General features: G+C 41.9%; 1 protein-coding gene across 2 annotated transcripts in view; it reads left to right on the top strand.

Annotated features, from left to right (window-relative positions):
* The window catches only part of MTM1 (myotubularin 1), a 101090-nt gene extending 98616 nt beyond the window's left edge, over positions 1–2474 (top strand). For both annotated transcript variants that reach the window (XM_069463033.1, XM_069463034.1), the window contains one exon: positions 1996–2474. In XM_069463033.1, the coding sequence (XP_069319134.1) occupies positions 1996–2163 (168 nt within the window). In that variant the 3' untranslated portion in view covers positions 2164–2474. The remainder of the gene's footprint in view (positions 1–1995) is intronic.
* Positions 2475–26044: the final 23570 nt, after the last annotated feature.

Raw genomic sequence — 26044 nt, 5'->3', positions numbered from 1 at the left:
GTAATTAAGTTTAGGATCTCAAGATGAGATCATCCCATATTTAGGGTGAGTGGGCCCTAAATCCAATGACAGGTGTCTTCATAAGAGAAAGGAGACGGAGACTTGAGCCACAGGCTTACAGAGGGGAGAAGGCCATGTGAAGACAGAGGCAGAGATTGGAGTGATGCTGCCACAAGCCAAGGAACGCCAGGGCCGCCAGAAGCTGGAAGAGGCAAGGAAGGATCCTCCCCTGGAGCCTCCAGAGTGTGCATGGCCCTGTTGACACCCTTACTTGGGGCTTCTGCTCTGCAAAATCATAAGAAAATGAATTTCTGTGGTTTTAAGCCCCCTAAGTTCATGTTAGCTTGTTAGGGCAGCTGCAGGAAGCTCATGCACAGTCTTATACCCAGGGCTCATGCTCCCTCTGCTGGGATGCACATCCTGGAGGGCGTCTGCTTCCGATAGATACCATTCTCCTCACCATTAAAAACTGGATCCAGTCTCCTTCATCAGTGCATTGTCTTCACAGCTTCTTCGTTGGTGCTCATAACTTTGGCAAATTGCTTAACACAGTGGAAAACAGGACGGTTCTGGAAGCCACTGTGTGCACTAACGGAAGGTACTTCTGTAGACATTCTGCTTTTTTCTTAAGGTCTTCATATATTGCTCAAGCTTTCTAGTAAGCTTGCTCCCGATCACTTCAAAACATTAACTTTTTGCGGGGCTGTTCTGTTGTATATCTTAGCCTGGGTGGCGAGTACATAAGCGTGTACGTACATAAAGATGCATTGGGCTGAACATTGAGATTTGTGCACTGTGATTAACAATTAACATGCTTAAGAGAATCACATTGTGCTCCAGCCTGACTTTTGCCTTTTTAACAATACCAATCCCCTATTTACCCATAAAAGACATGGGCATTGTAGCAATACAGAATGTATAACTCCATGCTCACAACAATGCTGTGAAGCGTGTGCTGTTTTTATTCCCCTTTTACACATAGGGAAACAGAGGCGCACAGAAGGTTCAGTTACAGCTGGAAAGGGGCAAACCCAGGATTCACGCACAGGCCAGAGGGTAGCAGAGCTGCTGCTCTTAGCCATGCATTAAGATGGGCAATAAGCACATGAAAATATGTTCTAGTAGAGCAGTGCAAACTAAAACTACCATGGCATACCATGTTATAGCCCTCAAATTGGAAAAATTAAATCCTAATCTTACACTCCCAAGTTCTGGTGAGGACACAGGAGCATAAGGTGTCATCACCATCTCCAAGAGCAACTTGGCAGCATCTAGTGAAGTTGAAGAGACCATTCTCTACTTCTCAGTGATCCCACCCCAGGAAAATTCCTTAGAGCAACGCTCGCACATGTGCACAAGGAGACGTGGATGAGGACACTCGGTACGGCATTGCGTGTGCTGCTGAGGAGCCCTGGGAGTCGCTGATTATCCATCAGTGTGGTAGATGAAGAACCTGTGGTTTATTCCTCCAGTGAGACCCAACAAGGGTCGAATTCAAAACACATAATCTTGGGTCAAAATGTAGATTGATAAACACAGAATGGTACCAGTGATGTAAACTTTGACAGAATGTAAAGTAATAAATAATGTATTTTGTTTCTGCATGCTCACTTATAGGAAAAGTTGCAAATCTGCATGGGAAGGAAGGCCACATGCCGACTTGATAAAAGTTGTCTCTCAGAGCAAAAGGGACAATGGGCCTGGGGACAGGCAGCTCAGGAGAGTGGAACTGTGCCTAGATCTATTAAAATTTTAAAAGATGGTGACACGTGTGAGGAAATGTATACATTAGTTATTTCTTGGCAGTGAACAGCTGGGTGTTTTAGTTCTCTGGGTACTTTTCTGTATGTGTCAATGAGGCACTAATAAAGGAAAGCATGTGTTATGTCAAACCTTGATAGAAGGCTTTATTCAGAAAGCGGCAGTTGCTGCAGACAGGTGACTTCTCGTGGCGTGGCCAGCATAAGTGTAACTCATGTCCATGGTTTTCTCCAGCAGCCGAATCCAGTGGAGCAGCGGTACATGGAGCTCTTAGCCTTGCGCGATGAATACATAAAGCGGCTTGAGGAATTGCAGCTCGCCAACTCTACCAAGCTTTCTGACCCCCCGACATCACCTTCTAGTCCTTCCCAAATGATGCCCCATGTGCAAACTCACTTCTGAGGGGGACCCTGGCACTACATTAGGGCTCTGAATAAAGGAAATAGTTGACTTTCATTTTGGGCATCTGTACAAAATAGATTAAAATATTTGCCTCCATGTAGAACTTGAACTAACATAATCTTAAACTCTTGAATATGTGCCTTCTAGAATACATATTACAAGAAAACTACAGTGTCCACACGGCAATCAGAAGAAAGGAGCCAAGATGAGGTTTTGGAAAATCCTGACACCGTTAAAAAGCAGTTTTTGAAAGATAAAATTTAAATTTAATTTATCTCTAGAGAAATACTATATATATAATACCTATTTTTTGGGCTTAATTGAAACATTATTTTAAATTAAAGGGGGAAAATATGTTTGTGAAATGGATTTTCCTCAAGCTTCTTAGTAGTTGCTTTGGATTATCTAAAATGAATCCAAGTGTGAAAGATGTGTTACTGCCAAAACCAAATTGAACTCAGCTCCCTAGGCTTTACCAAGAGCAAGGTGTTTAAGTAATTGCCAACTTTTATACCATCATAAGTGGTGACTTAAGGAGAAATAGCTGTGGGGATGAGTTTATCATTATTTGGAAATTTTGAAATATAAAATGTTTTCCCCTAATTCTCAAGAGAAGCTTATTTTTATATTAAAAAACTGATGGGGCCCAGTTAAATATGATTTGATTTTTTTTAAAAAAAACAGCCAGTTCTGTTTTTTTGTAATTCTTCCATGAGCTTGCCTAAAATTCGGAGTCACTTTCAGGTGGTGGCACTGTTCAAGGATGGCAGGTGCATTCTGCTGCTTAGGTGAATGTTTTCGCAAACATTGCTCTAGTCAATCCAGCTTACCTGCCAAAATGTAGACCTGTGCATCTCAAGTGCGTGAGCTATTGCTAGAGCATCATTCTTTGGAATAAATGCCCCAGATGTACATTTGCTGAGCGTATTCTCCAAAGTATTGTTTATGAATTTCAACTTAAATCGTGTTGGGTTCCCTTCCCCACCCCCTAAGCGTGCATAAAAACTGGTTCTACAAATTTTTACTTGAAGTACCGGGCAGTTTGCTTTTTCAGGTTGTTTTGTTTTGTAGTGTAAAGTGAAATCTTAAATGCACAGTTCTATTTGCTATCTGAACTAATTCATTTAGTGAGTATATTTGTAAAAGCTAAGGCTAGAGTTAAAACAATTAATGTGTTTTACAATGATTTGTAAAGGATTATTTATAGCTAATATGGTTTTGTTTTCAATGAATTAAGAGAGATTAAATATATCTTTGTAAATTATTTTATGTCATAGCTTAATTGGTCTACCAAATAAGACATCTCAAGTACAGTAGTATAATGTATGAATTTTGTAAGTATAAGAAATTTTATTAGACATTCTCTTGCTTTTTGTAAATGCTGTAAATATTTCATAAATTAACAAAGTGTCACTCCATAAAAAGAAAAAAAGCTAATACTAATAGCCTAAAGGATTTTGTGAAATTTCATGAAAACTTTTTTCATGGCAATAATGACTAAAGACCTGCTATAATAAATATATTAACTAAAACCTAATTTTCAGGAATATAACTGTGTATGTGTTGGAAATGTACATGGTGCCCATCTTGTTAATATTTTCTTTTCCTGTGTCCACTTCACGTGCTCTTTATCTTACTGGCAACCTTGTAGGACAGCAGCCCCCAACCTTTTTGGCACCAGGGACCGGTTTCATGGAAGACAATTCTTCCACGGACAGGGGGTGGGGAGAGCGCAGCGGAGCTCCACTACCCAGTCCCTAACAGGCCACAGTCCTTGGCCTGGAGTTTGGGGACCACAGTTTAGGGCTTTCCCAAAATTCCAGCAATATTGGGTATTTCTGTGCATAAGCACTTAACTCCAGTGAGAATGGCTTTTATCAAAAAGTCCCAAAACAATAAATGCTGGTGTGGATGCGGAGAGATAGGAATACTCATTCACTGGTGGTGGGACTACAAACTAATACAACCTCTGTGGAAAGTAACTGCAGATTTTAAGAGTCATAACTGTCTATAAGGATAGCTTTTGCAAAAGTGCTGGAGTGAATAGATGCAAAAGTTCAGGCTATGAATGGAGAACAAGGCATTTGATAGGAGGGGGAAGGTAAGATATTGATTGAAGTAAGCCGTGCTGGCTGTCTCATTAGGTAAGAATTTTTAAAATATTTTAAAATAAGATAGTATTCTTCAAATACTGTTGACAGTTCAAAATTCCATTGTTTATGTGTCTGCATCCTGGGAATGCTGAACAGAGCGGTAAGCTAAAATTGATCCTTTTCTAAAAATCAGAATAGGACTCTTAAAAGATTAAGTGTATCTTTTTAAACTATGAGTATTTGAAATATTTTGCAAAGTACTTCCTCAGACATTGCTGCATTTAATCGTCACTATGACCTCAGAGGCTAGGTGGTATTGTATTATCCCTGTTTTTCAACTGAGGAGAATGTCTTAGCTCCAGGGCTTCACTGACATGCCCCAAGTCCCACAGCATCAAACCATTCATACCCCTATTAAACTAAAGTCTACCTTTCGTGAGTCCCACCGAATGGCCTTAGGTCTGCCTTCTGGGTTGAAATAGAATAACTTCCCTTCCTTGGACAGCTCTTCAAACAGTTTGGAATGATATTTTTGGTAATATAACAGGATTTTTTTCTAAATACATTCATACACTCTCTGTTTTTGATAATGCAGCAAAGCTTATCCTTTTGCTTTATTGAAAGGAATAATACTCAGAAGTTTTGAAATAAGCTGACTTAGTATCTCATCACTTGCAGCCCTTTCCATATAAGGCAGATTTGTGGTGTCAGACAACTGTTGTCACATTTGGGGGCATTAGGCAAAAGTAGGACTATGTAAAGGGAAAATTCTTAAAATGTGGGAATTTAGTGCAGAGTGTATACAGCACACCTGTGACTGGAGGACACAGCCATGGGTAGCCATTAAAGCAAAAGCAGGGAACACCTGAGAGAAATAAGAAATGTGTGTAGTGTGCAACCCACAATCAAGAATGAGTATTAGCACATTTGCAAAAAGTGTTATATGGCTGAAATACATTTCAGCTGAAATTTTTTTAGACCCACAGAACCACTAAAAGCATGAAGCTGGAATACCAATATTTGAAATAGCCTGACATGCCAACATTTATTGGTAGATTTATAACTTAGTTAAGGAATTGTTAGCAAGGTCTTCTGTATTAAACATATTTGGAAGAGGAAAGACCTGCAAAACAAAGTATCCGCACTTCCTATGAGGCTTAGATTCAAATATGGATTATTTCTTATTTTCAATTTGTCCTTTAAGAGCAAAGGTGATGACATATTTCAAACAGAGTAGCTCAATGTTAAGACACAACCATTAAGGCTTAGCATATCATTTCTCTAGTCACTTTTGAGAAATGGCTTATTCACTTACAGCGGTTCTGAAATCGTTTCGCAGTGACTTCCATGTAAATTCTTTAAAAAGTTGTTCACCTCATTTCATGAGCTGTGTATCACAAACTGTATTAAAGCCCTGGACAGGATGTGTGGAAACGTGGTTCCCGTCTGGGCTTGGGCACTGGCTCGTGGCCCTATTTTGTAGACAGAAGGTGTGAGGTGAAGCCCTCCCAGATGCTACGAAGGGCTGCACATTCTCGACGTTTCCTTCTCACTTGAGCACAGCCCTTCTCAGAAATGCATTATTTTTGTGAAGTCCGATGGAAAGATCCATCTTTTTTATTTTTAAAAATTTATAATTGACATAATTATACATATATATGGGGTACAATGTGATGTTTCAACACTTGTATATAAGCCAGGCACAGACACACATGATCTCACTCATATGTGGGATCTAAAACAGTTGATTTCATAGAAGTAGAGAGTAGAATAGTGGTTACCAGAGGCTGGGGGGAGGGGGGAGGGAAGACTGGGAAAAGTTGGTCAATGGGTAGAAAGTTATAGTTAAATAGGAAGAGTAAGTTTTGATGTTCTCAGAAATGCATTTTAATCACTTGTGCATATACAGTATTTATGACACAAGATGGCATTTTCCTCATTTATGAGTTTCATGTTTCTGCTATAAGAAAACACCAACTTAGTGGTAATTTATTATCTTACAACACAAATTTATTATCCTACCATTCTGGAGGTCAAAAGTTTGAAATGAGTCTCACTGGGCTAAAATCAAGCTGTTGGCAACACCACTTTCCTTCTGGAAGCTCTAGGAGAAAATTCTTTGCCTTGCCTTTTCCAGCTTTTAGTGGCCACCTGCATTCCTTCATTCTGTGACTCTTCCTCCGTCTCTAAAGCCATTAGAATAATTATCTTCAAATCTCTTGCTCTCTTTTTGCCTCCTCCTTTGACATCTAAAAGACCCTTCTCTTTTAGACAAGACATTGGGCCCATCTGGATAACCCAGGATAATTTACTCACCTTAGGGTCAGCTAATTAGCAACCTTAATTCCGTCTGCTACTTTATTTCTCCTTTGTAACATATTCACAGGATCTGGAGATTGGAATGTGGATATCTTTCAGGGGCCATTATGCTGCCTACCACACTCCAGTCCCTTTAGCTTTGGGTGGTAGAAAAGCCTGCAAGGTGAGAGGTCAGGCACTGCTAGCCTCTCCCATTACAAGCTATATGATTACTTACAATTAGGTAAGTGACTAGTTCAATTCATTTGTTACATCTCAGACAAAATTTAGACTTAGAGTTGCCTTCAATTTTAGTCCCTCTTTCTATTGTTCTACTCAAAGCCAGACCATGTACTTCAACTCCCTTGGCCTTTAAATGGAAGAAAGGGAGCTATTAATTGGAGGCATATGTGCCAGACACTGTACTATTTAGTCTCCCCACAGCCTTATACAATTGATAATTATTTTTTGGTCATTTTACAGATTAGACTAAAGTTCAGAGCTAGAAATGTTTTTTTATGTTTTTTTAAGATCACTTCAACAAATGCTGTCTACATAACCCAGACCTGTGCCAGCTGTTGAGGAAGCACAAATAGCGAAAACAGGAGCCTCCTTATAAGGAGCATCTAGGCTAGTGGGAAGACAGTCCAGTTAACCAGTAATTTCCATGCAGGGCGCTGCCTACTATGATAGGGATGGAGGGCTTCTGGGTCAGGATAGGCAGTCAGGGGATCTTCTTGGAAATATTGTCAGAACTAAGTCTTCAAAGTTAGGTAAGCATGCGAGTCTGGTTTAACATATGCAAATCAATCAATGGGATATATCACAATAACAGAATGAAAGATAAAAACCATATGATCGTCTCGATGCAGAAAGAGCATTTAACAAAGTTTGACATTTTTTTTTTTTTTGAGACAAGGTCTCACTCTGTCACCCAGGCTAGAGTGCATTGGCGTGATCATAGCTCACTAGAGCCTTGAACTCCTGGACTTAAGCCATCCTCCTGCCTCAGCCTCCCAAGTAGCTAGGACTACAGGTGTGTGCCACCATGCCTGGATAATTTTTCTTAGTTTTTGTAGAGACATGTCTAGCTATGTTGCCTAGGCTGGTCTCTAACTCCTGGCCTCCCAAAGTGCTGGGATTATAGGTGTGGGCCACCATGCTCAGCTCAACAGTCTTTCTTGATAAAAAAAAAAAAAAAAAAAACTCTCAACCATTCAGGTAGAGAAGGAAATTTCCTCAACATAGTAAAGGCCATTTATGAGAAACCCACAGCTAACATAATAATCAATGGGAAAAACTAGAAAGCTTTTCCTCTAAGGTATCACACAAGGGAAAGATGCCCACTCTTGCCACTTCTATTCAACATAGTACTGGAAGTATCAGCAAGAGCAATCAGACAAGAAAAATAAATAAAAGACATACATATGAGAAGGGAAGAAGTAAAATTATTTGGAGATGACATGATCCTACATGTAGGAAACCTCAATAACTTCACAAAAGACTGTTAGAACTAATAATTTGGTAAAGTTGCAGGATACAAGTCAACATACAAAAATTGTTTGTGTTTCTGTACACAAATAACCTATCCAGAAAAGAAATCAAGAAAACAATTCTATTTACAATGGCATCAAAAAGAATAAAATACTTAGGAATAAATTTAGCCAAAGAAATGAAAGATCTGTATGTTGAAAACTATAGAACTCTAATGAAAGAAACTGAAGAAAACACAAATGGAAAGGATATCCCATGCTCGTGGATTGAAAGAAATTAATATTGTTAAAAATTCCCATATTACCCAAGGCAATATACAAATTCAAAGCAGTCCTTATCAAAATTCTGAAAATTCCAATGACATTCTTTAAAAAATAAAAAACACAATTCTAAAATATGTATGAAACCACATAAGACCCACAATAGCCAAAGCAATTCTGAGAAATAAACAGTTTCTGATTTAAAATTATGAAGCTATAGTAATCAAAACAGCATGGTACTGGTAGATAAACAGGCACATAGACCAATGGAACAGAATAGAGAGCCCAGAAATAAACTCAAATATATACAGTCAACTAATTTTTGACAAGAGCACCAAGAGGACACAATGGGGAAAGGGTAGTCTCTTCAATAAATGGTGCTGGGAAAACTGGATTTCTACATGCAAAATAATGAAATTGGATCCTTATCTCACACCACACACAAAAAATCAACACAAAATGGATAAAAGACCTAAACATAAGACCTGAAACCATAAAACTCCTAGAGGAAAACATAGAGGAAAATCTCCTTGACATTGGCCTTGGCAATGATTTATTGGACATTACACCAAAAGCTCAGGCTATAAAAGCAAAAATAAATAAATGGGACTATATCAAACTAAAAACCTTCTGCACAGAAAAGAAAACAATCAACAAAATGAAAAGGCAACCTATGGGTGGGAGAAAACATTTCAAACCATATATCTGATAAGAGGTTAATATCCAAAATATATAAATGACTGACAACTCAATAGCAGAAAAACAACCCAATTGAAAAAGTGGGCAAAACACCTGAATAGACATTACTCCTAGGAAGACATATAAATGGCCAATGGGTATATGAAAGGGTGCTCAATGTCACTAATCATCAGGGAAATTCAAATCAAAACCACAATGAGATATTACCTTGCACCTGATAGGATGACTGCTACCAAAGAGACAAGAGACAAGTGTTGGCCAGGGTGTAGAGAAAAGGGAACCCTTGTACACTGCTGATGGGAATGTAAATTAGTACAGCCATTATGGAAAAAAGTATGGACATTTCTAAAGAAAAAAATAGAACTACCATATGACCCAGCAATCCCCCTTCTGGATGTATACCCAAAGGAAATGAAATCACCACCTTGTAAAGATATCTGGACTCCCATGTTCATTGTAGCATTATTCATAATAGCTACTATATGGACACAACCGAAGTGTCCATTGATGGACAAGTGGATAAAGGAACTGTGGTGTGTATGTGTGTGTATATATATGTTAACATATACATATATATACAGTGGAGTATTATTCAGCTTCAAAAAAGAAGGAAATTTTGCCATTTGCCACAACATAGATGAAACTGAAGAACATTTTGCTAAGTGAAATCAGCCAGACACAGAAAGAAAACTATTGCATGAACTCAGTTACCTGTGGAATCTGAAAACACATCAAATACACAAAACAGTGGTGGAGGCCGGGTGCGGTGGCTCACACCTGTAATCCTAGCACTCCAGGAAGCCAAGGCAGGAGGATTGCTTGAGGTCAGGAGTTTGAGACCAGCCTGAGCAAGAGCGAGACCTCATCTCTATAAAATAGAAAAAAATTAGCCAGGCGTGATGGCACACACCTGTAGTGCCAGCTACTCATGAGGCTGAGGTAGGAGGATCCCTTGAGCCCAGGAGTTTGAGGTTGCAGTGAGCTAGGATGATGGCCACGGCACTCTACCCAGGGTGACAGAGCAAGACTCTGTCTCAAACAAACAAACAAACAAACAAGAAAACAGTGGTGATGGGGAGGAAATAGGGCAATGTAGGTCAAGTCAAAGGATACCAAAGTAGCAGATATGTAAGATAGAGAAGTCTAGAGATCTAATGCACAACATAAAGGCTATAGTTAATAATATCGTATTGTATTCAGGATTTTTACTTAAAGAGTAGTTTTGCTTAAAGAGTAGATTTTTGCTTAGAAAGCAGTTTTCTTGCCCCCCCCACACACACACAAATGGGTAACTATGTAAGATGATAGATATGTCAATTTGCTTAACTGTAGTATCCATTTTACTATATGTATCTCACACCATGCTTTGCATCTTAAATATGTACAATAAATTTTTAAACGATTCTACAAACAGAAAAAAGTTAAGTAGGAACTCAGTCACATCTGTCATCAGGGAAATGTACAATCAAACCACAATAAGATACTAGTCCACACCCATGTATTGCAAACCTTTTAAAAGTCTGACAATTCCAAGTATTGGCAAGATTTGGGGCCAGTAGGAATTCTCACACACTGCTTTGGAGAACAGATGGAATTATCTGATAAAATTGAAGTGAAACCTACCTATGACCTTGCAATTTACTCTTGGGTATGGAGATAGCCTTGAGAAATAAGAATTTCTGTGCACCAGAAGACATGTACAAGAATATTCACAACAGCATCGTTTAATATCAATAGCCAAAAATAACAGCAAACTGGAAACAGCTCAAATATCCATCTACAGTAGAACAGATCAATTGTAGCATGTTCACACCATGGAATACTACCAACCCAGGATAAATGATAAACCACAGCTACACAACACAGTTGATTCTCATAAGCATGTTGATTAAAAGAAGCCAGGTATAAAATAATATACAGTAATCCCCCTTTATCCTCCAGGGATACATTCCGAGACCCCCAGTGGATGCCTGAAACCATGGTTAGTTCTGAGCCATATGTATACTATGTTTTTCTATACATGCATACCTATGATAAAGTTTAATTTATAAATTAGATACAGTAAGAGATTGACAAAAATAGCTAGTAATCAAATAGAACAATTATAACAATATACTGTAATAAAAGTTATGTGAATGTGGTCTCTCTCTCTCTCTCTCTCTCCCTCCCTCCCTCTTTCAAAATACTGATATTTTCAGACCATAGCTGATTATGGGTAACCGAAACCATGGAAAGTGAAACTTCAGATAAGGGGGGGGGACTACCGTATATGATATTATTCCATTCCTGTAAGTTCAAAAACAAACTAAACTCTTGTTTAGGGATGTATGGGTGATAAAACAATAAAGAAGATCAAAGAACCGTCACCACAGAAAGGAACGATATGAGCAGAAGCATCTAGTACATTAAATGGGATGCAGTGTGTGCAGAACTCAAAGAAAGTTGGTATTCCCGGATTGGGATGTACACGGGCCTGGCGGAAGGTGACCAGGGGTTAGGCAGGGGCCAGTCGTGGAGCACGCTGGGGGCCATGTGTTGAGGATGGATTTCTGGGCAGCGAGGCTAAGGACAGAAAGACCAGTTTGAGGCTAATGTAGTTGTGCAGATTGGGGTGGGGGGACTGAGGCTGGAGTAGAGACGGGTAGAGATGCAAATTGAAGAAGAATCAAAAGGAGTTTGTGACTGGGAAAAAGAGATGAGAGAAAAGCCAAAAATGGTACTGAGGTTGTCGATGACTGCAATTGGGTGGCATTTCCAGAAATAGGGAATATGAGCAGAGGAGCAGGGCGGGGGTGGTATTAAGCCAGTTTGGGACATGCTAAATGTAAAGGGGACAGGTGTCCAAGATGTGGTCAAGTTTAGGCCTGAAGCTCACAGAAGAAGCCAGATAGAAATACAGATTTGGGGATAAAACTGTGGAAGTAGATGACATTTCTTGTGCAAGTAAGTGGCAAGCCCAACTCCAGATTGTAAGGGGCAGCTGCGGAAGAGGAGACTTGGTGTGAGATGGAGAAGGAAGGTCAGAGGGGTGCAGAAGCGAAGGTAAAAGATCATTTCAAGGTGTAGGTGCTTAGCCCGGGAGATCTGGTGAATTAAGGATAAAAAAGTGTCCAGTCCATTTGGAAAGTGAGAGGTCCCTGGAGGACATTTGCGAGAGCTGTTCCATTGAGGCAGAAGCTAAAGAACAGTGACTCAAAAGTGACTGGCCAGGATTCTAACAGCTAAGGGAGACACAAGGCAGGAGGGGTGACCAGTCTGAGAAACTATCCAATATTACTTCGGCACCAGGATGTGCTTTAGCACCACTGAGCTACGAGGCGGAGCTGTGGCCTGCATTCCAGATCCCAGGGCATGGCCGTGTTACAGCGAAGAGAAAACAAAGAAACTGTAAGAAGAATAGCCCCACCTTCTGCTGTCACCCACGTACGTATAAGCCCTGTCTGCTTAAATGTCACTCGATGATGGAAGTCTTCCCCAGAGGCCCTCCCCTCAGTCCTTAGGGTCCACTGCGCTATGCTGCCCCAGCACCTCATGCATCCCCTGTCATTACACTTGCCATACTGTGTTGAAATTCTATTTGAATGTCTTTCTTCCTCATTACGCTATAAGGTGTGTCAGGGCAGGGACTCTTTCTGTCTTGTTCTTGGCCATAGTGCCCAAGAGGGTGCCTGGCACATGATAGGTGCACAATATATATTTATTTGAATGCATGAATGAGTGAATGATGGGTATACAAGTGTAGGTCAGTCTTTCTAGAGGGTTGACTATAAAGAGAGGAGAGAGATTGGATAATAACTATGGAGAAGTGAGACCAGGAGAATCGGCTTTTGAAAGGAAGAGACGTATGATCGTATATTGGGAGGAAGAAGCCAGTGGAGAGTGAAAGACCATGGAGAGGAAAGAGAGCTGTTGCCTGATTGAACAAGGCCCCAGAATGTGGACAAGCCAAAGGAGATAGGCAGCAATGGATTTGCTTTGAACAACAGAAAGGACTTCTCTTCCTCAGCAACTAGAGAAGAGGAGGGTGGGTGCAGATGAAGAAACATTTGTGGAGGGAATATTCACCCCGCCAAGATGTCCACATCCTAATCTCTGCAACCTGTGAATGAATGAGGTTACATGGCAAAGGGGAGTTAGGGCTGCAGACGGAATTAAGGTTGCTGATCAATTGACCTTGACGTGAGGAAGTCATCCTGGATTATTGAGGTGGGCCCACTACCTTAAAAGTGGAAGTGGGAGTCAGAACAGTCAGGATCAGAGCCACGTGAGAAAGACTGGGCTTGCCATGGCTGGCTTTGAAGATGAAGGAAGGGGCCATGAGCTAAGGAATACAGCAGCCTCTAGAAGTTGAAAACAGCAAGGAAACAGATTTTTCTCTGGAGCACCCAGAAGGAACACAGGCCTGCTGACACCTTGAGTGTAGCCCAGTGAGACCCGTGTCAGACTTCTGACCTCCAGAAATGTAAGATGATAAATTTGTGTTGTTTAAGCAGCTATGTTGGTGGCGATTTGTTACAGCAGCCACTGGGAAGCAAGACAAGGGGGAATGGATAATCTGATTACCTCAATGTTCTTACACACCTGCACCACACCCCCAAGAGCAGAGGACTGTAGGAAATTTGCTTTGGCCCAGAGGAGAGGAGTGGGAAGAAGATTAAAACCCCCCTGAGAAGCAGTGCTCACCAGCAGGCTGTCTGGTATATAGTCCAAATTCACTTCCCCTCAATTGCTGAGGAATCTCCAGGCACCAGGCTTGTGGTGCCCTCAGGTGCTTGGCAGAAGCAAGTGCTCTCTAAGGGAATGCGTCTTTATCCCAGGCCTCTGAGAATTTTCACAAATAATTTTCCTAAGAAAATGAACATCTCACAGTAAAAAATAGCGAAGACAGCCTTCAGAGAAAACCAATAGAAACAAAAGAGCAGAAGAAAACCTTGTAAAACTTCAGATTGTTTGAATTATCAGACATGAGCAGTGTGCTGGAGTTGGCTCATATGGGTACATGAGAAACAATTGTGACATCTCTTCCCAATTCTGTATTCCATGATGTCAGGTTGGTATCTTGAAATTGTCCAGGGTGGGAAGATTTACACCACAGAAATCAGCAAGTGCTATAATCTGTTTTGTTTTTTTTTTTCCTTCAGAGAGCTGATAATTAAAACTTTACTAGAAGATTGCTGGATACAGGTTATAAAATTACTGTGCAAATTGTGTTTATATAAATAAAATGTAAGTAACCTTGGTTTGGCAATGAGTTTTTATATTTATTTTTTTTTTCATTTATTTATTTATTTATTTGTTAACAGGGTCTCACTCTGTTGCCTGGGCCTAGAGTACCATGGCATCATCATAGCTCACTGCAGCCTCAAATTCCTGGGCCCAAGCAATCCTCCTGCCTCAGCCCTCTGAGTAGCTGGGACTACAGTTGAGTGCTACCACACCCAGCTAATTTTTCTATTTTTTTGTAGAGATGGGGTCTCACTCTTGCTCAGTCTGGTCTCAAACTCCTGGCCTCAAGCAATCTTCCTGGCTTGGCCTCTCAGAGTGCTAGGATTACAGGTATGAGCCACCACACCCAGCTGGCAATGAGTTTTTAGATACAACATCAAAAGCACAATGGATGAAAGAAAAGATTGACAAGATGGACTACATTAAAATTTAAAATTTCTGTGAAACAGACTGTTAAGAGAATGGCAAGATAACCCACAGACCAGGAGAAAATCTTTTAAAACATGTATCTGATGAAGGACTGTTATCTTAAATATCCAAAGAACTCTTAAAGCTCAACAATAAAAAAACAAACAGGCTGGGCACAGTGGCTCACGCCTGTAATCCTAGCACTCTGGGAGGCTGAGGCAGGAGGATCACTCGAGGTCAGGAGTTCGAGACCAGCCTAAGCAAGAGTGAGACCCTGTCGCTACTTAAAATAGAAAAAAATTAGCTGGATAACTGAAAATATATATAGACAAAATTAGCCGGGCATGGTAACGCATGCCTACTCGGGAGGCTGAGGCAGAAGGATCACTTGAGCCCAGGAGTTTGAGGTTTCTGTGAGCTAGGCTGATGCCACGGCACTCTAGCCCAGGCAACAGAGCAAGACTCTGTCTCAAAAAAAAAAAAAATTGTAAGTCGTGTACCACACTAATGCAAGATGTTGATAATAAGGAAACAGGGTGGGGGATCCTGTTAGGAGGTATATGGTAACTCTCTGTACTCTCCACTCAATTTTTCTGAAAACTAAAACTGCTGAAAGAAAATTCTATTAATTTTTAAAAAGGCACCCCAGGTAATTTTGTGCAGCTAGTCCAGTACCAAGGGCTTAGAAATGACTGTTTCCGGCAATATCTATGTACACATTGGTCAAATTGCATCCTTAAATAGATGTCATTGAAATAACTAATCACTGATTGTGGAGTAAGCTTCTTTTGGAAAGCCTTGTTTGTTGTATTGATTGAGACTTTAAAATGTAGGGTTTTCTTTCTTTGCCCCTACACCTGTAGAAGCAGTTCCTGATAGGATCTTGTAGAGGGAATTCAATCATCAAGTGGTATGTGGGTTGGAAATAGGGAGAAACTAGATTAATGTCTTTCAATCCAGCAAGCCCAGGAGTCTCTGCACCAGTTATCAATGTTTATGTCTCAGCTCTCAAGTCACCCTTCTTTAACTGCTCTGTGATAATGGAGATGGGCTTTGTAAATATTTCTTACCAGCTGGCACAATTTAAATCATTGTCAGTAGAGGGCGCTGGAGAAACACCAGAGGAGAAAAGGGTTTTCTCTTCCAGGTTTTACTGTGCCTCTCTTGCTTGCCTCCTTAAAGAGCAAAGCTTGCCTTCTCTGGTGCTGGGCTCCTGAGAATGCTCTTTCTTTTGTGCTAGGCTTCTGCACGTATTGACCAAGTCTTTTATTCTTTGTGTTGGGATGCTTTGACATCTGGGGTCTTGTTGACCCCAGCTTCTCCAGCTCTCAGTTTCTAAAGCATGTGGCGGGCAGCAGTGCCCAGTGGCCAGCAGCGTCCCTTGGCATCTCTTCAGGCAGCTTCTAATGGAGTGCAGTGAGGCACCTCTCTGTGAACATCCTTCCCTGGCACCTTCTTGGTCAACTTTACTGTGAGATCTGAGGGCAGTGCCTCCCTGTAGATGGCTCCTTTTGGCACCCCAGAGGGCCAATTTCCAACAAATGCCATCAGTGTAGGTACCTGAGCAATTCTTTATCTTCCAGTGAGCCATAGGATTCCAGCCCTGGGGAATGGGGGGCAGGAGGACACTTTTCCTTGGTTACTCTATCTCAGCCCGAGGGGGAGTAGCCTTTCCCTCAATCTGCTGTTGCTGTTTTCTTTAGAGTTTTCTTTACCTCTTTCTAGTCAAACTCTTATTATTCCAATCCCCTGTTAATAATTCTCCCTATTAAACTTTTCCTGTTCAAATGACTTTGTGGTTTCTGTCTCTTCATTGGACCCTGACTGATACCTTCTGCTAGGTCTCATAATCATTTTTAATCATCTTTTCTTTGGGGAATGTTTGAGAGGGGGAAGTTGTGGTTTGCAGTAGGGACCACTCGTCTATTACCAGGATGTGATACAAAGCAAAAAAGGACTGAACACAATTGTAGGACTTTATGGGCACCCATCTTCTGAATTAGAAACATTCCAAAACTGATTACAAATGGTTATAAGATGATTGGTATTTCTGCTACACTTGATTAACTGAAACTTGAATAATGGGATGCTGTCTGTACAGTCTTTGTTTGTAATGGGCCAGCATCCTCTGTCCTAGAACTGAATTTGAGCAGTTTAGAAAACTATCATCACCATGAGAAAAGAAACAGAAAATCTGTAGCTTTAATTTCTACTTCTTTACATGTAATATCCAAAATCATTAAAGAAAAGAATTTCAGGTAACTTACAAAAGTACAAATAAGATAAAAATAAATGAGTTAATCAGGGAAGCTGAAAAACAAAAGTAGGAACAATAGATGAGGTGATTATGTAGAATTCCTGCTTCAAGATCCTGTAGACTTATCAGAAATATGCCATATATTTGTCTGTGAAATTTTCAGCAAAGCACAGATGACACGATTGATTACATAATTCACGATGTCCCTCAGATAAAAATTAAATCAGTTCCTCCAAGAAACACATCTATTCATGGTACTGAAAGCAGAGTGGCTTTCTACCATGGGTGACAGTCTTGGTGAATCCTGAATCACATCCACTAGATTTCCTGAAGTTCCGTTTCTGCCCAGTTCAAAACAAGTAATCTATGTGTGTACAAGTCTAGTACAATGACTGGCATATATGAAGGACTCAGTGATATTTGAGTGAATGAATGTACAAATTTCTACCTATTTTTATTAAAAATAAAAAGCCTACAGAGACAAAGTTCTTGTAAAATAATACCATGGTAATTGCAAGAAATTCAGAGAGATCCTGGAATTTAAATTTATTTTTGCTGTTTTACTTCCTTGAATTAGAACTTCCTTAAGACTTCATATTTTTATATTAACATTAGTATTTTCTAGCACTCTATTCAAACTGAGGCACCTTGGTATAGTAGGAAGAACAACAAACACATAGTTGAGACATTGATTGTAGTCCTAGTGTGTGTCTGTCCAAGTGGTTTCCAACATTCATTCCAGCTCTAAAAGCCACTAGCACATGACTGTCCTAGATGAGGAAGCAGAGACTGAATATGAGGGATCTGAGGACACATGACATATTGAGGAAGAGAAAGAGGATGAGGCAGCAGGAGAGAGCAGAGGAAGGAACTGGCCAAGGACATGGTGGTGCCGGGAGTCCAGCTTCAGCCTGATCTCACCAGGGGCTTTGGAGTGTGAATTGCACCATACACTTACTTTTATTTTGAAGCAAGTGGGTGGGCTTTCATTCCCCCGTCAGTCACTGGCTGCAAGCTGCCCCAGGGTGGAGGTGTGGGAGTGTGTAACCTTGCTAGATGGCTCCCATTTTGCCTTTCTCCTCTGGGGGCAATCCTCCAGAGCAGGATTGGCAGACAACACTCACAGCAGCTGGAGGACAAGGCAAAGCTGATCAAGTGGATCTGCTCAGGGCCCCAACATTGTCCACGTCAACATGGAAATGACTTACTCTGTGCTGGTAAGTGATAACCCCATTTTTAAGGTTGCCAATAAATAATAATAGCTTACATTTGTGTCACACTTACAATGTATCAGGCACTGTTCTAAGTGCTTTACACATATTAAATTCATTTAATGGCCACGATAACCCTATGACTGGTTGTATTATTATTGTCACCCATGTATTATTATTGTCAGAGCCCATCAGATGTGAGTTTGCTCTCCTTGGCACACTTGTCTTTGCGTTTCATATGTTTTCCCCAGGCAAACTCACACATTCTCATCAGAGCCAACTTCATGGGTGTCTGACCTGTGTGCTCATGCAGGGCCCTGTGCTTAAAAGGGCTCCACTCCCAGTTTAATTCTCTGCTATCACCATCTTGAAATGTTTAATACTTTTGGACAAGGTGCCCTGCATTTGTCATTTTACACTGAGCCCTGCGCATTTTGTAGCTAGTCAGTTCTGGTTCTCAACTTTTACATCTTTAGGTTGAAATCTGTAGCCCAGCCTTTATCCTGAGCGCCAGACCCATATGTCCAGCCACCCCTGGACATTTAATGGGCTCTTCCCCTTCAAATAACTTCTCTTTCTGGGTTTCTTATCTCAGGGACTGGCACCATTTTCCACCCAGTCACCCAAGGGTGAGATTTATTCTGAAGATGACATTCTCTCTTCATTTGGCTTCCATGACAATCTCATCTCCTGGATCTCCTCCTATTTCTGACTCTCCTCACCCCTTTGCAGAACACTATATCTCAGCCCGTTGCTTACATGTGGCTGCCTTAAGGGAGTTTATTTTGGGGGAATTTATGGAAATGTTTACTGAGTGAGGCAAAAAATGTCTCTAAAACCTGCTTGGCAGGTTGAGGCGAGTGTGTCTCTGGAGCATTTGGAGTGTGGGGTGTCTGGACTGCAGTTTCTGTGTGAAGGAGAGCTTGACACTGCATCTGTAGAGCACCTGATGGAAGAAAGAGGACATGGTCATTTTGATATCAAAAAATGGGAGGTGGTGGAGAGATGATGGGGAGCGGAGGCAAAAATCTCCCAAACCACCCTTGAACCCTGCCAGTAATTGAACCTGTGTTTGAGAACTTTCCAGATAAATGCTGGAGGCAAAGTTAAGTAATCTATCATGTTTTCTATGTAGCTTATTGTCTTAATTCATTTTCTGTTGCTTATAACAAAATACCTGAAACTGGATAATTTATAAAGAAAAGAAATTTATTTCTTACAATTCTGGAAGCTAGGAAGTTCAAGGTCAATGGGCCACATCTGGTGACAGCCTTCTTTCTGGTAGAGACTCTGCAGGGTCCCAAGGCAGTGAAGGATATCACATGGCAGGGGGGCTGAGTGTTCTTGCTCAGGTCTTTCTTTCTCCTCTTATAAAGCTACCAGTTCTTCTCCCATGAGAACCCATTAATCCATTAACCCATTAATTCATGAATGTATTAATCCTTTCTTGAGGGCTCTGCCCTCATGTTACAATCACCTCTTAAAGTACCCACCTTTCAATATTGCCACATTGAGGATTCAGTTTCCAACACATGAAATTTGAGGGACTCATTCAAACCATAGCACTTATGAAGGCATAGTTTTAATAATTCCATTCATTTAGCTGTGCTTATTCAAAGTGTCATTGAATGTCACTCAACTTCACAAAAGGGCCTTTGGACACTGTAATTGTTAATTTTATATGTCAACTTGGCTAGGCCATGGTGCCCAGTTGTTTGGTCAAATATCAATCTAGATGTTCCTGTGAAGACATTTTTTTTAGATGAGTGTCTTACCTCATTTTGTGCTGCTAGGACAGATCACCACAGACTGGGTAATTTATAATGAACAAAAATGTAGTGGCTTATGATTCTGGAGGCTGGGAAGTCCAAGATCGAGGGATCCACATCTGACAAAAACCTTTGTGCTGTGTCACCTCATGATACAAGGCAGTAGGGCAAGAAAGAGAGATAAAAGGGGACCAAACTCATCCTTTTATAAGGAACATAATCTCACAATAAGAACCCACTCCTGCAATAATGGCATTAATCCGTTCAGGAGAGTGGAACCCTCATTACATAAACAGGCCTTAAATGTCCTACCTCCCAACACTGTTGCATCTGGGATTAAGTTTCCAACACCTGCTTTTTGGGGGACACAGTCAAACCACAACAATGAGATTAACATTTAAATCAGTAGACTTTGAGTAAAGCAGATTATCCTCCATAATGTGGGTGGGCCTCATCCAATCAGCAGAAGACCTTAAGAGAAAAGACTAAGGTCTCCCAAAGAGAAAGAAATTCTGCTCCAGATTGCCTTCAGACTTGGGACTGCATATCAACTCTTGCTGGAATTTCCAGACTGCTGGCCTGCCCTGCAGATTTCAGACTTGCCAGCCCCCATGATCAAATGAGCCAATTTCTTAAAATATCCATCTCTCTCTCCCCCCCCCACCGTCTCTCTCTTTGTCTCTTCCCTCACCTCTTTTTCTCTCTCCACACACACAAAATGGGTTCTGTTTCTTTAGTGGGCAGTATCCCCAAGATGTCTATGCCCTAATCCCTGGAACCTGTGGAGGAGAGTCTTTTGAACTCCTCAAAGAAATGGATTTTTACATGTCATTGAAGTGTCATCCAAGTTTACTCACAAAGATTGGATCAAAATCTTGCTCTTTTTTGTTGAAATTACAACCCCTCTGAATGATGGGAACATTTCTCTGCAGTATCAGTCACATGGAGCTCCATTGAGAATTATAGTTGTTCATTTCTAGCAAAATTGTGTTTTTTGGAAACTCATTTTACAAGGAATAATCGGGTCCATTTTCATTTGCTTAATTACTTTTCCAGAAACAATACAGGTGGTTTCAACCACAGTTCTCAAATTGTCGAGCTGAAAGTTAAATTTCAAAAAAAGTTTCTCTGTTTTCAAACTTTATGACAATGAACCAACTTTTTATTACCTCTCTCTCCTGAACTCTAGACCCCTGTGACCAACTGTCTACTGAACATCTCCACTTGGATACTCATAGGTATCTCCTAAGGCCACTGTGCATTGTTGTACAGGTTGTGCAGTACACAAGGGGGTCACCTCTAAGGGGGAATGCTATGGTCTGAATGTCCCCCAAGATTCATATGTTGAAACTTATCCCCATTGTGGTGGTGTAAGAGGTGGCGGTCTATTGGGAAGTGGTTAAATTATGAGGGCTCACCCTCATGAACGGGATTCAGTGCCCTTATAAAAGGGCTTAACAGGAGGAGTTTGCCCTTTTTGCGCTTCTACCTTCTGCCCTGTGAGGATGCAACATTTGTTCCCACCAAAGGATGCAGCAACAATGTGCCATCTTGGAAGTGGAGACCAGGCCCTCACAATCTGGAGCCTTAATCTTGCACTTCCCAGCCTCTAGAACTGTGAGACATAAATATCTACTGTTTATAAATCACCCAGTCTGTAGTATTTTGTTATAGCAGCACAAATGGACTAAGACAGTGATCAATCACAATGAAGTCCTTATAGATTTCTAGGTCTATTAGGGCAGTTTCTTGGCATACGGTGGTCAAAGGTTGAGCTTTCACAAAGTTGGTATATTATGACAATTTAATGACAAACAGAAGTCTAGTGTTGTTAGGAAAGGGTCTCATTTGCTAATGCACACAAAGGCACCTTATGAACTTGGACTTAGGGTGGATCAAAGTCAACACATCCAGAATGAATTCATCCTACTCACCTCTCCCACCTGCTGGTCATCCTGGATTCCTTATCTCACTGACTGATGTTTCCTTTTACCCAGTTATCCAAGTGTGAAACCTCAGTGCCAGCCCTGGCCCATCTTGGCTGCTCCTCCTTCCCCACTCTGTGCCCAGGTTGTGCAGTGCATCGGTCACTGAGTCCTGTCCAAGGCCTGGCCCTCGTGCACCAGGTCTTCCTAACTGATCTTCCCACAGCCACCCCTGACCCTCCAATCCATCCTCCATCATGCAATGCCTGGGATCTTTCTGGTGGGTAAATATGATCTGTTCTCCCCTCTCCAAGGTCTTGCTATGGCTCCTTGTCACCTCTAATAGGGTTTCTCAAAGAGTGGTCCTCAGACCATCTGTATCAGAATCACTTGAGGTACTTTATCAAATGTGCCCACCAAGCTCCTAAATTTTCAGATTTTCTGTGGTGAAGCTCATGAAGCTGCATATTAATGAGTATCCCAAGTCATTTTTATACATGTGATTTTGAAAACTACTACCTTCTACGGTATACTGCATAAGTATTTCATAAACTTGGCAACAAACACTCAAACATCTCCCAGTGCCCCAGTAGGCACTGTGGAGTGCAGAGTGGAGGACAGAGGAGGCCTTGACTATCCCCTGCTGAGTAAGAGGGAAGGCCTGAAAATTCATTCCTCACTTGCCTCCCAGCACACAACTCCAGCTCCAGGTGGCATTCAGGAGCCATGTGCTTGTCCCCTTAGAGTGATTTCTTGGAATGCAGAAATCAACCCAACAACTATAGAGAGGCCTCCACATGGGCCTTGCAGGGCAGAAGGGGGTGATGGGCCCCGTGTGTTGGGAGACAATTCTCCATGACTATTTCAGTTTTTTGCATGGTCTGGAGCCCCTAATCAAATGCATTTACAGCTGAGTTAAGAAAATTGGTATTAGGAGCCATTTGAGGTGTCTCCCTCCCTAGAGCCAATCCAGGTTAGTAAAGGTGAATCTCTACGGAGAAGATCTGCTTGCATTTTAAGGTAAGGAGTAATCACTCTCTCTGGAGGGGAGAATAGGCAGGTCACTAGCAGCCCAATACAAGATCAGAGTTCCCTAAATTGGAGGTTCCTTCCCTGTGATGCACCTCATTGCATGTGCAGATGCTATCTGGCCCCCTTTTGGTCAAAAGACGTTACAGGGCCAGCTCACATTCAAGAAGAGGGGAAATGGATGCCATCTCCTGATGTAGCAGTGGCAGGGTTGCATTGCAAAAAATGTCACATCATTGAGACTGGGGTTCAGTCCAGGATATTTCTCTGGCTGCTGCTTTTGCTGTGAGTAATAAACCATCTTTGTTTCTGACCCAGAGACCTCATGTTTTCTGTCAGAGTGTCAGAGTGTGGCAACTGGCTACATTTTTAGCTTGCTACTAGGGTAAAATCTCAGACACATAACAGCTTCTGACCTTACAGTGTGGAATCACGCTTTAGACGGTGGCTATGATTTGTTCACGGATTCCCAGCTGAGTGGGGAAAGGAGCTGAGCAGGTGGAGGATTGAACCAGTCATCAGTAACAATGCTTGGGTGCTCCTATTGCTGCTCCCAAAACACCCCAAAACCTAGTGGCTTAAAATGAAAATTTATTTATCAAAAATCTGCGTGTCACTATATGATTCTCCAGCTTCACATGGTGTTAGCCAGGCCACTGGTATGGCTGAAATGCCTCACTCACATGGTTGGCAGTAAGTGCTGGCTGCTGGTCGTGCTGGCTGGGGAACTCAGCTGGGGCTGTTGGCTGGGAGCTTTGGTTTTCTTCTATATGGGCCTCTCCACATGGCTGCTTGGGCTTCCTCATAGCTTGGCAGCTGAGTTCCAAGGAGTATTTCCACAGCCAAAGTGGAGTTTTAGATCCTTTAAGGCCTAGCCTTGGCAATTACATGACATCACTTCTGCCACATTCTATTGGTCAAAGAGGTTACAGGGCCAGTCCACATTCAAGGGGAGGGGAAATAGACTCCACTTCTTGAGGTGTGAGTGGCAAGGTCATTTTGCAAAAAAGCATGTGAAATGGAGGATATTACTGCAGCTGTCTTTGGAAGCACAATCTACCACAGGTGGACTATATAGTAGTATTTTTCCAAGAGCAGTGAGCATCACAAGCACCTGGAGCATTTACCAAAAAGGCAGATTGGGGATGATTCTTGCATATTAAACTTTGAGAACCACTGAACCACAGAACAAAGCCCAAACTTCTTAGCCTAACATTCCAGACATTCCAGATCCTCACTCGTCTTGTCTGACTTTATGCTCCAGCAACACTAAATTTCTTGGAGTTCTCTTACACATAATAAGCTGTTTAACCTACTCCACACCTTTTTCCATAACTGTGCCTTCTGCCTGGAACGACTTGACTTCTTCACATCATCAAGGGCTTACTCATCCTTTAAGATTCAGCTTTATGTCACCTTTTCTAGGAGATCTTCCTGACTTCCTCTTCTCCCATGGATTGGAGGAGTAGGTGTTCCCATAGCCTGTGCAATTTGTCCCCATTACAGAACTTACCAACTTGTATGTCATTGTTAATTTATCTGTCTCCTTGACTTGATTGTGAATATGTTATATTCATCTCTGTCCCCTAAATCCTAAGTGTGCTTAACTGAATTGGAAGTCTGATAGTGTCACAGTGAATTCCTCTTTGAAGAATATGGTACTTAAAATATGCTTAAAATTGCAGTGTTTTCTTCCTGACAAATCTCAGGGCAGCTAGGATGCTTGCAGCTACTCATAACAAAATACGTGACTAAAAGTGGCTGTATTAGTTTGCTCAGGCTGCTATAACAAAATACCATAGACTGTGGCTCAAACAACAGAAATTTATTTCCTCACTGTTCTGTAAAGCCCAAGATCAAGGTTCTGTTCCTGGCTTGCAGATGGCCACCCTCTTGGCCATCTTTTCTCAGTGTGCGCATGTGAGAGCATGAGATCAAGCTCTCTAGTGGCCTTTCTTCCAAGGGCACTAATCCCATCAGACCAGGGCCCTGCCCTTATTACCTAATTACCTCCTAAAGGCCACCCCCTCCAAATACCATAGCATTTGGAGTTAGGGCTTTAGCATATGAATTTGAGGAGGGACACATTCAGTCCATAACAAGGGTTAACCATTTGATTTAATAATTTTGGAAAACCAGAAGCCTGCAGAAGGTGGTTTTCCAGTGTGTCTAGAGCTCTTCCTTTTCTTCCTCCCAGCCCTTCTCACCCTGTCATCTTTCAGCCCAGGGTCATCCCCTCTTGGGTGTAAGATGGCTGCCAGGGCTCCAGGCATCACGTCTTCAAGGTTCAGTTTGAAGTTATTAAGCTGGTAGGGCAGGATGGGTCTGGGATGAGCACAGGTAACTTCTTGTCTGCAGGTCTGTCTTTTAACAGGAAATGTACTATTTCCTTTATATGTCCTTACCCAGCCTGGGTCATAGGACTCCTGCCCATACCCAGAGCAATCACAGGCAAAGAGGCTGTCATGATTCCCACTTCCAACATACTCAAGGGTGAGCTGAGAGGGGAGAGTTGATGGGTATTGCAACCCAAACAAAATAAGCAAGGAAATAAATCTAGCCCAGGAAGCAAATGTCCTAAATACATTTATCAACAAATACTGACTTGATTTTCTTAGCAGTGATTTCTAATCAAGAGAAGTTAAATATTACTGTTAACATCAACCAAGGGCAGAAGTTCCGAGGGCGGCATCAGAACACTTGGTTGCCCTACAGATGGCAGGGAGGAGGGTTTGCGTGTGTGGGGGTGGGGAGGGGGAAGTGGAGGCAAGAATAGGATGCGGAGGGATTGCTAAAATGCATGGGATTGCTAGTGCTACACGATGTCAAGACCAGGGGCGCCCAGGAAACCTGGGCTGTCCCTAACCTAAAACTTTTCTGGGAAGAACAACTGAGGGGGAAAATCATTTCTAATCCTTGAATTACCCCAAACGTTTTTGTACGCCCCACATCTCCACAGTCAACCTGGTTTGACTATAGAGCAAAGCACGTTATGCATAATCCGTTTGGAGATTCCGAACCCCAGTGGCTTGGTACGTGCCCTGGTCGCTCAAGCAGGATGTCCTAGCCCCCAAATCTCAGGCTGTTCGGGCGGGCGCCCAGGTGGGGCGCGGCGAGCTGGGGGGACCCAGCTCCCGCCCCGCGCGCCGCCCTCCCCGCCCCCGCCCCGACCCCCGCGCGCACGGCCTTGTGGGTAACCGGGGCCGCCAGGT

This window comes from Eulemur rufifrons, chromosome 30 (genome assembly GCF_041146395.1).
Source record: "Eulemur rufifrons isolate Redbay chromosome 30, OSU_ERuf_1, whole genome shotgun sequence".
Lineage (NCBI taxonomy): Eukaryota > Metazoa > Chordata > Mammalia > Primates > Lemuridae > Eulemur > Eulemur rufifrons.
Note: the sequence above shows the minus strand (reverse complement) of the source record. Positions and strands in the feature narration are given on the sequence as shown.